The sequence below is a fragment of the Bactrocera tryoni genome, chromosome 5 (genome assembly GCF_016617805.1).
Source record: "Bactrocera tryoni isolate S06 chromosome 5, CSIRO_BtryS06_freeze2, whole genome shotgun sequence".
NCBI lineage: Eukaryota > Metazoa > Arthropoda > Insecta > Diptera > Tephritidae > Bactrocera > Bactrocera tryoni.
In genome coordinates this window covers 58,576,777-58,588,432 of record NC_052503.1, presented here as the reverse complement: position 1 = coordinate 58,588,432, position 11,656 = coordinate 58,576,777, and the positions used below count along the sequence as shown (strand labels likewise).

Below are 11,656 nucleotides of genomic sequence, written 5' to 3'. Positions count from 1 at the left end.
AAGTAAAGGTATCGAATAATCGGACATATCGAATGACAATTTGAAAGCAGACAAATAATAACGAAAACCTGACAAGACAACTAACAGAACTTCACACACGCCTACACCGAGTTTGGCAACCACAGAAAAGGCCATACGGTAACATTATAAGCAGTGTTGTTGTAAATGCATATGAATATAAGTACAAAATACTTATTATTTTGTAAAATTACAAATGATATTTCTAATTGTAAAATATATGCTTATGTATCCTTTAGATGGCATTATTTACATAAATTCAGAGTCGACTTATGCATCCCTGACATTTCACCTGAAAACTGTTGCTTTGGCATTTACTGTCAATTGTACAGAAAGTATTTTTTATTCAAATTTTTTGAAAATTTGTTTTCTTTTTTACAAATTACGAAGGCACCAAACGCTGAATGGCTTGAAAGTGAAGCGCCAACTTGGGTTCCACAACATTCCACAAAAGACTTCAACGCAAGCGACAAACGCATTGGACTCATGTTACCCCGCCAACAGCGTGGTGAGTAAGTTTAAAGCACTTGCGAGCGAGAGAGCCAGAGAGAGAGAGCGCTCTTTACAGCGATAAAGCAGCATTGATCGTGCGGAGTCACGGTAAATATAGGAAGGTTGGCTATTTTAAGCGCTGCGTAATATTTTGCAAAAATATCAGCAAACTTGTTTACAACTTCAATAAGTAGAATAATGTGTGGTATAATTAAAGAAACTATTGCGGTTTTTTTGCGAAGAGCTTAGTCAACTCATATAATTGTGAGCATGTGTGAGTTTGTCTGCGCAATAAGGGGTATACCAGGTGTGGTGAATACAAATTGAGAGCGCCTGAACAGGATTTGCTAAATAATGTGTACTTAAATAACAATAAACAAATGGAAATGTTTGATTAAACTGATTTCAAAGTGTTATATAACTTATATAACTACATAGATTTTCACTACTTTTATTAAAACTTTATTTAAAGGCATTGTAAGAATAAAATATTAAATGTACAAACAAACAATATCTCTGCATTTTTAAACAATATTGCTTATATCCGTCAGCTTCTTCCCTCTCCTGCTCTTATTGTAGCACTCATTCACGCGAGTGTTCTCTCGAGGTGTAGTGTATGCTCTCATTTACCCCTCTGCAATGAATTTTTCTTTTGTTGTGCTTCAGCGGCTTGCACACTGCAAGAAATCCACCACGCTGCCCCACCGTTTTGGCCATCTTAATAAATAGAACTTGTTGCCAGTGGCCAGCACCTAGTGTAAGCGTGGCTGTGTATCGAGTGTAAACCTCGAGAGCTGTCCGTTGAAGATTTTAACCAAATTTTAACAAAGTAAATAACATTTTTTCCCAACCTGCAGTTATTGAAATTGTATAAATAACGAAAGTACCTTTCCATTAATTTCAGTTTAATTTTAGTGGAAGCACATACGCAATGGCGCGTGTGTTGCCAATTTTCTCTATATTTTTGCTGTGCTGTGCGCTGGGTGAGTAAAAAAATAGTCAGAAAATATTTTTAAATATTTCGCTGCTGAGTTTTATAAGATATTTTAATATTTTAAATTCAAAAGTGTATTTTTTAAGAGTGAAAAAGTGTTTTAGGAGACAAAGAAAAAGTTTTGGTAAATTTTTTTTAGTATTTTGATGATAAGAAAAAAAATAAATATATTGTGCTTAATGAAATCGCTACATTTCCATATTTGTTATCTTTGACTTCAACCGGAAATGATGTCGTTGTCTGTTTAAGCATTCAAATATTCACTAAGTTACATAATTTGTACATGTTCCTGTTTTATAGACGTGGACAGACATACAGTTCATTAAAAAAATATTAACGCAAGCAATTTTTTCCTTATTTTAAATTTTATTTCAAAAAATATGGTTTAAAAGTTACCAAAAAAGTATTAAAACTATTAATATTGTATTTTTGAGACTTCTTTTACTTGTATAATTAAGAAAAAATGTTTGAAATAATATTTACAAATTTTTAAAATTATATTTTGCTTTTAACTTTTTAAAATGCTGAAGTATTATTTTAAGTATTGTAGAAAATACTATATATTTGTCAATAACTCAATTTTAAAAGCTAATATTTGTTAGTTTCGGATTTTTAATTAATTTCAATTCTTCTATTAATTTTTAGTTTTTAAGAATTAACAAAACCTTAGAATTTGTATTTGATATTAATTTAAAATATTTCTTCAAAGCAATTTTTCTACCAAAAAAGCAAAATATGGATTTTCACACATTATTATTTTGAGGGTTTCAAAAAAAAAGTTTGGGTAATATTTTCCAAAAAATAGTAAAAAGTCAACCATTTTTAAATGTTAAATTTCACTCTATTTCTTTTTTTTATCATATAATGAGATTTCCCGTTATTTTATCATCGGGAATCGACGATTTGTAGACAAAAATTTATTAATAAAAATCTAGCTAAAAGTAAACTGTAATTCCTTCAATCAGAAAATATTAGTTTAGATTATTCAATGTAATGAGCGCACCAACCCGGTGCCGAGTTACACGATGAGGCAGAATCGAAGCCATCAGCTGACCATAACTTTTAAACGAAAATCTGGTGTATTTAATCAGACACTCAAGAAGAAGAAGAAAACATATAAAATTGCACTAATTATTGTCCACAAACTGGTTTCCTATAATGTCGCTGTCCATCATATTCTTACTTAGAAAAAATCAAGGTTGACAACTAAAGGCTAAACTCATTCAAACCCGTCTGCATCCACAAACACACACACACTTGCCCACCGACACTTGAATCCAAGCGCCTGCATTTGAAAATGGCAAAAGTCGCATTGATTTAGCATTTGCCAATATCAATTTAAAAAAAAACTCAACAACAACAAAATGTAGGCCAGTTAGCACACATCAGTAAACACTTCGGCGAGCTAACAAACAATTAATAAATCATTAAAGACATGCAATGTCTCGAGCGGTGTCTTCAAGTTTCCAATATGCACAGCAAGTTTGCTTGCATTTCTGACACCATTTTACTGCACTCACATGCATACTTGCCAGCACATATAAACATACAGTACTTTGTCCGTTAAGTTTTCGAAGGTGCGGCCGCTCACGAAAGGTCCCACTTTAAACCTTTTACTTGGCCTTTGGGCACTTGAGCGACGCTAATAAAAACAAAAACAAAGCATATCGTGTAACTGCTGCACCTCAAATATGAGCTTATACATACATATGTACGTGGGTGTTGCAAGCAATTCAACACAGTTAGAGCATGCGATTGAGTGCGTTCAGCAGAACAGCGATGGGCAAACAACTTGTTTGGTATTTGACGTAGTTAAGCAACTGATTACCATAGAATATTCATATGAAGAAGTTATATATGTATTTATAAATAACCGTTTGTATGCCGTTAAAATGTAACTCAAAGCAATTATAAACGAAGTTCTAATATTGTAGGGTTGCCAAAAAGCCATTGACTAAACTAAAGTTTAACCGAAATCAAACAACTTTCTTTACTAGTTATTTTTTAGCTTCTTGAATAGAGAGATGTGAGCTAGCAATTCAAGAGTTATAAAAAAACAAGAAAAAAAGTTAACTTCGGCTGCACCGAAGCTAATATACCCTTTACAGGTGCATTTCTTTTAGTAACTTTATGTCCAATTTGTATAGAAGCTATATGCTATAGTAATCCGATCTGAACAATTCTTCGTATATTACACTATTATCTTAGAAAATAACCTGTGCCAACTCAGGGTATAATAAATAGATATGATAGGTAGCCTTCCTTTTTCAATATAAAGCACTTTAAATTACACCCTTCAATTGTAGATGATTTGCTAGAAACAAATTCATTTAAATTATTTTCTGCAAATAGAATTGGAAGAAAAATATAATTCTAACTTGTGTGGACATAGCTGTGGTTTTATAAAACTTTTTAGGACCATGCAGTTATGTTTTTTGCTCTACAACACTTTGTTTTGATGAAGCTCAAACGACTTATGGTTTTTAATAATATATTTATATCCGTAAGTGTTTTCAATACGAAAGTGGAATTTTTCATATCGCATATGCTTATAAATATATATATTTATATATGAATATTAAAAAAAAAATTATAATTAATATTAATTACTTGCATAAAAATGCATTTACGTTAAATTTTAAAGACCTCAATAGAGGTAACAATAAATGGTTTCACCACAACCAGTTAACCGATTGCACAAAATTTCGAATGGGATATATTAGTACTATAATTAATGATTACAGGTCTTTTTAAAAATGTAAATGTTATGCAAAGTAGCTGGGCGCCCGGCGTATGCATTACCAATTAGATATAATTAAGGCCAGTTATAGCAGAATCGATGAATTACCAGTTTATTTCAACACCGCAGCGAATTCATTAGCATACAGCCATATGGTAAATACTTACATACATATAAATAAAAACATTATTTGTTTGTGAATTTCAAAGCAATTTGCATAAGATTACTATAAGTTATGATAGCGGCTTAGGCCTGATTTTGATTAGCTACCTCCATTGCGCTGATATTCAATATAAACATGAAAGATGATGCCACCTAAAAAACCATAAATTTTTTTAGTTTTCTTTTGTATATGAAGCTGTTTGTGTTATTTTTTTGTTCCATTTAATAATCGCTTTTATGCAATACGTTCGTAATCTGTGAAACTAGATTGTTGATTTTCTTGTGTTTTCATTAGTTTTTACTTTTCATTGTGTGGCAGCAACAATGCTTAAGCTCGCAGCCACAGCCGCATAACTTTTACTTTTTTTGACCATCAATAGATACGCGTTTTGCGGTGGCAATTACAACCGCGCTGTAACCGGTTTCATGGCACTATTTTTTTCTTTTGATTTTCTATTCACCAACTTTGCTGTTTATCTCCGTATGTAGCACGCGCACCCAGCGTTACCAGTTTGCAATGGCTAATAGCATTTCTTCTTTCGATTTCATTTGAGGAATTATAAAATAGGCTATTAAACCCATTAAATTTATAGTGATATAATGTAGGAGGTTACAAATATGCTAATTTCCACTAAGCATGAATATTAATACAAGATATTTTTTTATAGAAAAGTAGTTTTCAGAGCAAACTTCAATTCCTCTGAGTAGAAAATAGAATTAATAAAAACAAGAAAGGAAAATAATAAAATCTACTTTGAAAATGTCGCTTGATATTGTATTATATGTTTTTTTTTGGATCGGCTGAAAATTTAAACATATTTTTCTTGAATATTAAGACCATAATTGTCGGAAAGTGATAACTTAAAAAACTTCCTTTACCGGTGGTAGAGTCTGCAATCTGACGCTAAAACAAATTCCTGTACTTAATGCATATTAATGTCAAAATATATTACAAGGTGTGTTCCAAAGTAAACAGGACTTTTTGATTCTAGTGTCCCTAAGGGCGCTATCTATATGCCAACTGATGCGTTAGAATCTGCTATTTTTATCGATTGTCCAGTGAGAATTTCATGACATTTCATTGGTTGGAAGTAAAGTTATTGCGTTTTAAGTGTCAGTATGTTTGTGTTATCGGTGCGAAAATGAGCTTCGAGCAAAGATCCAACTTTAAATTTTGTTTTAAAATTGGTAAAACTTTTACCGAAACGTTTCAATTGATGAAACAAGTTTATGGCGATTATTGTCTATCCCGTAGCAGAGTACACGAGTTTCAACGTTTTCAAAGTGGTCGTAAAGACATAAATCACGATCAACATGTGGGCCAATCAAAATCCGTGATCACCGGAAATTCCACTGAAACTGTGTGTGAATTCATCAATAATCAGCCGAAATCATCATTGAAGTTCATGGAAATGGAATTGAACATCTCCAAAACATCGATTTATCGCATTTTCGCCGAGCATTTGGGCTTACGAAAGTTGTGTGTACGGTTTGTTCCGCACACATTGACTGACGACCAAAAATTGCTCAGAATCCAACATTCGAAGGAAGATTATTTGACCAAAAGATACATCTTAACCAATACCCACTCCCCGTATTCACCTGATATGGCACCTTTCGGAAAAATGCATTTGCCTATGAAAGAAAGCGTTATGCAGACGTAGAACCTTTCAAAAGGCTTGCACCGGCATACTGGCGGACATGCCAACTGTCAACGAGCTAAAACAATCGTTCGACATGCATTTGGACAGTGCAAAAAACTGTATTGAAGCAGAAGGAGACTATTTTGAATAAAATAAATTGATTTTGCCGAAAAACCCATTTGTTCTGTTTTTTTAAGATCGCTAATAAAAAATGTAAAACAATGAAAACTAAAGAAAATGCGAAATTTAAGTATATTTTTTGAAATGTTTTGCAATGTGATGCATAGTAATATTAATTTTCAATTTCCAATGATTAAAAATATTTATTAATTGAGAACTAGTAAGCTTAATTCACCTTATTAAGTATTGAAAGTTCAAAAGTCATTTATTTTAATATACCATAAAATCATAAAAAAACATTTACATACTTTCGCGGTATATTAGAAGTCCAATATAAAATAATTTTTATTTGTAAAATATATTGGGTGTTATAATTTAAATGCACAAAAATTATTATTTTGCTCGATCTTGTTACAATGAAAAATTATATAAAAACGAGGCGTTCTCACACTGGTATAAGTTGGGCATCCCTTTATCCCTGGTCGAAGCTAACCTTAACCTTAGTTTTATAACCTAATGCAGCAAAATTAACATAAAAACAAAACATTTGAAATACACAAACAATTTAAAATAATTATTACCCTTCTTTTTGCATTATTTAGCAACATGTCAAGATTCCAGAGACAAACTCGAAGGCGTTGATGTTGAAGAGGTGTGCGCCGACAGACCCGCCGACGAGTACTTCCGTCTAGATACCGACGGCGACTGTCGTGAAGTTTACAGGTATGTTACAAGCATTTAATGCAGCTAAATTAATTTTAAGTAGAAATTATCAAATATATAGAGGTTGAAAATTTTTCAACAAATTTTTTTTCACGAAAACTTTAGTATTAGAAATATAGTTTATGCTAAGTGTTTTAATACCGTTTGTTCTTTTCACGAAAACTTTAGTACTAGAAATATAGTTTATGCTAAGTGTTTTAATACCGTATTAATGCCAACATTTTCTTTGCAAATTGAAGATGTGACAATGCCGGCGAAAACGGCAATACGCGCCTAGCCAACATTAAATGCGCCGGCGGCCTGGCGTTCGATATCACACGACAGACGTGCGATTGGAAATCGAATGTCAAGAATTGTGATCAAATTGAGAGTAAGTCGACCGTTTATGGTCCGGCCTGAAAAGTTCAGTGACGTTTTGTTTTTCTGTTCATTTTTATTGTTTCTGTTTGGTGTGAAAGAAAAAATAAAAATAAAAAATCGTTGCCCTCAATTTCCATATATACTATTCGTATTACTACTTAGTTAGCAAACACTGCACGAACGAAAATGAGAAATGTGCAAAAACATTTATTGCTAAATACCACAACATATTGGCATTCAAAATCAAACCAAATTTCAATTCACATACTTATATACATATGTATGTATATAGTACATATGTACATATATTGTAACCGTTTAATATGAACTTTTTCCGTTTCAAATTTTCATACTGTGTACTCGGACACCCTTTATAACAGCTGCTGTGCCATTAAAGAAAGTAATGTCGAGTTTTGAAAAATTTTGAAATTTTTTACAATTCGAAATTGGTTGATTTATTGGCCTCTTTGTTGCTAATTTCCTAATGGTGATTTTTGTCGCTCTCTGGCTCACTTCTAACTGTCAGTACAGCTGTCACAACTGGCAGCGTATGCTCGTATTATGTACTATAATTTCATGTTGGCTGTCTTGTTTACTATGTTTTTGTATTTAATTTTTGTTTGCGATCGTTTTTCGTTGTTTCTCCTTACATGTAACTAACCAAATCTTTGTTTTCTTTATTTTCCATATGTGTGCGAGTCCTTTTTGTATACATTCTTCCTCTTTAGCATACATTCTTAAAAATAATAACGCAAAATGAAATGTCAAAAATTCAGTCGAAAAACCAAAGTTCTGCGTACTTTTTGCAAAAAAAAAAATATATGAACGACGTTCCCTGCATTATTTTATTCACTTAATTTTATACAAGGACTAAGTAAAAAGCTTTAGTAAAAAACTTATTATTCAAACATTATTTTTAACGGTAAAACTAAGTAATTGAACTCACCAAGTTTTAACAATGGACACTATTTGCAATCTGTTTGTGTTCCCTTAGATGTACAAAATCGGGTTTGAAAGAAATTCAGTGCCCCTCCGGTTTGGCCTTCGATATTTTAAAACAAACCTGTGACTGGAAAGCAAAAGTAACTAACTGCGATGAAAAAGAGAGTAAGTGTCTTAAATTCCAATACACAAAGCAATATGCGCCATTTTTTTGCTAACTACAACAAATGTAAATAAAGTAGACGTAATAATTTTTGCCATCACTGTACACATAGCTATGTGCGTAGCGTTAGTTTTGAAAGTTTTCGGTTGAACGGTTGAAAGGCGCTTGATTGGCAGCATAAGGCGACGTTTACATTGTGCCATCTTCTTAGCAACTCGAAAGTGTCGATGACTTTGTACATATTTTCTCAAATAAAAAATACAATATAACCTTTTACTGGCTTTATGAAATGGAACAATGGAAACCGGATACTGAAAATCACGCCTACCACCGCAGCTAATTCACATTTAATTGTCCGAATTTAATTGAGAAAATGCGAAAAACTGTGTTGCTTAAAAATGGAGGTTTCTGTTAAAATTTTGGAACTTTGGTTTTGGTGTTGTTGCACATAAAAGACTAACAAACAATTCGGATTACATACTTTTGTTTTTTAATAATCACACACCACACAAACTCTATCACTTTTCTATGCACACTTTTGTATATAATTCTTCAATTATCCACTAACTGATAATGTGTTTTGGACTGCCGTTACTTATTTCTTCCCATGAATTAACACGTTCTTTTGCATATTTACACGAATTAGAACCACGTAAGGTTAAGCCCATATTGAAGACTGATGAGCCCATCTGCCCGGAGGGTAAACTATCCTGCGGTGATGGTGAGTGTCTTGACAAGGAACTGTTCTGTAACGGCAAGCCTGACTGCAAAGATGAGTCCGACGAGAACGCCTGCTGTAAGTAGTGACACCTTGTTTGTTTTTTTACAACACCTTACTGCAATGTAGAACATAAACCAATTCTGCTTTTATTTTCTCTGCACAGCCGTGGATGACGATCCAAATCGCGCACCCGAGTGCGACCCCACACAATGCGCCTTGCCCGATTGTTTCTGCTCGGCTGATGGTACGCGCATACCTGGCGCCATAGAGCCCACACAGGTGCCACAGATGATAACCATCACCTTCAACGGTGCTGTCAATGTGGATAATATCGATTTGTACGAAGACATCTTCAATGGTCAACGTCAGAATCCAAATGGCTGCTCGATCAAGGGTACCTTCTTCGTTTCACACAAATATACCAATTATTCCGCTGTGCAAGATTTGCACCGTCGCGGTCACGAGATCTCGGTCTTCTCATTGACACACAAAGATGATCCAAACTACTGGAGCAGCGGTTCGTACGATGATTGGCTCGCCGAAATGGCTGGCGCTCGTTTGATTATCGAACGTTTTGCGAATATTACTGATGGTTCGATTATTGGTATGCGTGCCCCTTACTTGCGTGTCGGTGGCAACAAACAATTTGAAATGATGGCTGATCAATTCTTCGTGTATGATGCCTCAATCACCGCCTCGTTGGGACGTGTGCCCATCTGGCCTTACACACTGTACTTCCGCATGCCACACAAATGTAACGGTAACGCACATAACTGCCCATCGCGTAGCCACCCTGTGTGGGAAATGGTCATGAACGAATTGGATCGTCGTGATGACCCGACCTTCGACGAGTCGCTGCCCGGTTGTCACATGGTGGACTCGTGCTCAAACGTCGCCTCCGGCGATCAATTCGCACGTCTATTGCGTCACAATTTCAACCGTCACTACAATAGCAACCGTGCTCCATTAGGTCTGCACTTCCATGCTTCGTGGCTTAAGTCTAAGAAGGAGTACCGTGATGAGCTTATCAAATTCATCGAAGAGATGCTGACACGTAATGACGTATTCTTCGTTACCAATCTGCAAGTTATCCAATGGATGCAGAATCCAACTGAACTCAATTCACTGCGTGATTTCCAGGAATGGAAAGAGAAGTGTGATGTTAAGGGTCAACCCTACTGTTCGTTGCCCAACGCGTGTCCACTGACGACGAGAGAGCTGCCTGGAGAGACTCTGCGTCTCTTCACCTGTATGGAGTGCCCCAATAACTATCCATGGATCTTGGATCCCACAGGCGATGGTTTCTCAGTTTAAGTTCGTTAGTAGATTAGAAAAGAATACACACACATTACTCACACACACACACAAAACGTAGAAAGCAGAAGGAAGAAAAATTGTAGTAATTTATAATTAAGACCGGAAGGAGTTTTATACAAATTCTACTTTATTACCTTTATTTGTAACTTAATAATTGCAACTCGTAGTAGTTCCACCGAGAGTCTGATCTATTAAACAAAAAACTAAATTTAAAGTGTAATTATTTCTTCGAAATGAAAACGAAACTTTGTTACCGTGGAAAATACTCATAACTGTAAAATAATTACCTTGCCTTTTACTATCTTCCTCTCCTCTTTCTAAAAATCATTTCCGACTTTTGTTCTTATACTTTTTCACCAAACGATTACTTGAAGTCTTTGCTAGTTTTAACTTAAAGCTCTGTGACTCTTTCTCTTCAACTTCACACAAGCCTTCCACAAGTATTCTTACGTTCTTCAAATATCTGACATATCTACTTCTATCTTTTAACTATTTCCTTTACATTTTATTTATTTATCTCCATTTTTCTTTTGATAAACTTTTCTGCTTTCTTTTAGATGTTTTTTCCTCTATTTCCTCCTCCTACTCCTATGATCTGTCTAATGTAAAATATTTCCTGTACAAAGTGATATATTCTTATTTTTCACCACTTCTATGAACTCTTTTCTTCTCCACTTTCACATTTTCCTTTTACTGTATTTTCTCTTCAAGAAAAGCGCCAAATATATCACAACAGTTTATATTCGTTTTTAATTATGTTAGTATTTTAACTAAGGAATAAAAGAAAATGAATTTTTCTCTAAGAAAATTTAATTGTTTTAAAGCAAAATAAAATTCCTAAAGAAATTAAAATTTGATTTTTATTTCTAAAATTTCTTGAGCCATATGTTTAATTTAATAACAGCCAGCTACAAAAACTGCCTGTTTCACGAAGACACACTAGAAACCAAAGTAACCAGCAACCGATACACCGAAAGCCATTGCCGATAGTTTTATACCGCAAAACTTGGTCTTACCTTATTGAAATCGAATAGAATTTGGTTTGGTTAAGTAGAATTTCTCTAATCGTAAACCAGATCTTCTTAGTACTTTCGGCTTTGAGTGCAATGAAAGGCTCTATCCAAACTTAATATCCGAACTTAGCTTAAACATGTTTCAGACCAAACAACGTCGGAATTGATATTATGGTGAATAAGACAACTCATATCTAACTCAATATAGAACTATATATTCCTGATATGATGAGTCGTTGATATGATGT

The 11,656-nt window shown here is 34.0% G+C and overlaps 1 protein-coding gene across 3 annotated transcripts; it reads left to right on the top strand.

Moving 5' to 3' along the window:
• Positions 1–1,269: 1,269 nt before the first annotated feature.
• Positions 1,270–10,603, top strand: LOC120777957 (chitin deacetylase 1). 3 transcript variants are annotated; one of them, XM_040109575.1, is made up of 6 exons: positions 1,270–1,339; positions 1,415–1,493; positions 6,772–6,892; positions 8,247–8,359; positions 9,004–9,153; positions 9,242–10,603. In XM_040109575.1, the coding sequence occupies exons 2-6, from the start codon at positions 1,442–1,444 to the stop codon at positions 10,390–10,392; spliced, it is 1,587 nt and encodes a 528-aa protein (XP_039965509.1). In that variant the 5' UTR covers positions 1,270–1,339; positions 1,415–1,441; the 3' UTR covers positions 10,393–10,603. The 3 variants fall into 3 exon arrangements, with proteins under 3 accessions (XP_039965509.1, XP_039965507.1, XP_039965508.1); XM_040109573.1 differs by lacking the exon at positions 8,247–8,359 and adding an exon at positions 7,132–7,262; XM_040109574.1 differs by lacking the exon at positions 8,247–8,359 and adding an exon at positions 7,132–7,262 and having other exon boundaries at positions 1,299–1,339; positions 1,395–1,493.
• The last annotated feature ends 1,053 nt before the right edge of the window (positions 10,604–11,656 follow it).

Bases quoted from the DNA above. Each gene is read 5' to 3' on its own strand.
- LOC120777957 (XM_040109573.1), top strand. From the start codon at position 1,442: ATGGCGCGTGTGTTGCCAATTTTCTCTATATTTTTGCTGTGCTGTGCG. The intron at 1,494-6,771 runs GTGAGTAAAAAA...TGCATTATTTAG, and splicing joins TTTGCTGTGCTGTGCGCTGG to CAACATGTCAAGATTCCAGA. The intron at 7,263-9,003 runs GTAAGTCGACCG...TACACGAATTAG, and splicing joins GAATTGTGATCAAATTGAGA to AACCACGTAAGGTTAAGCCC.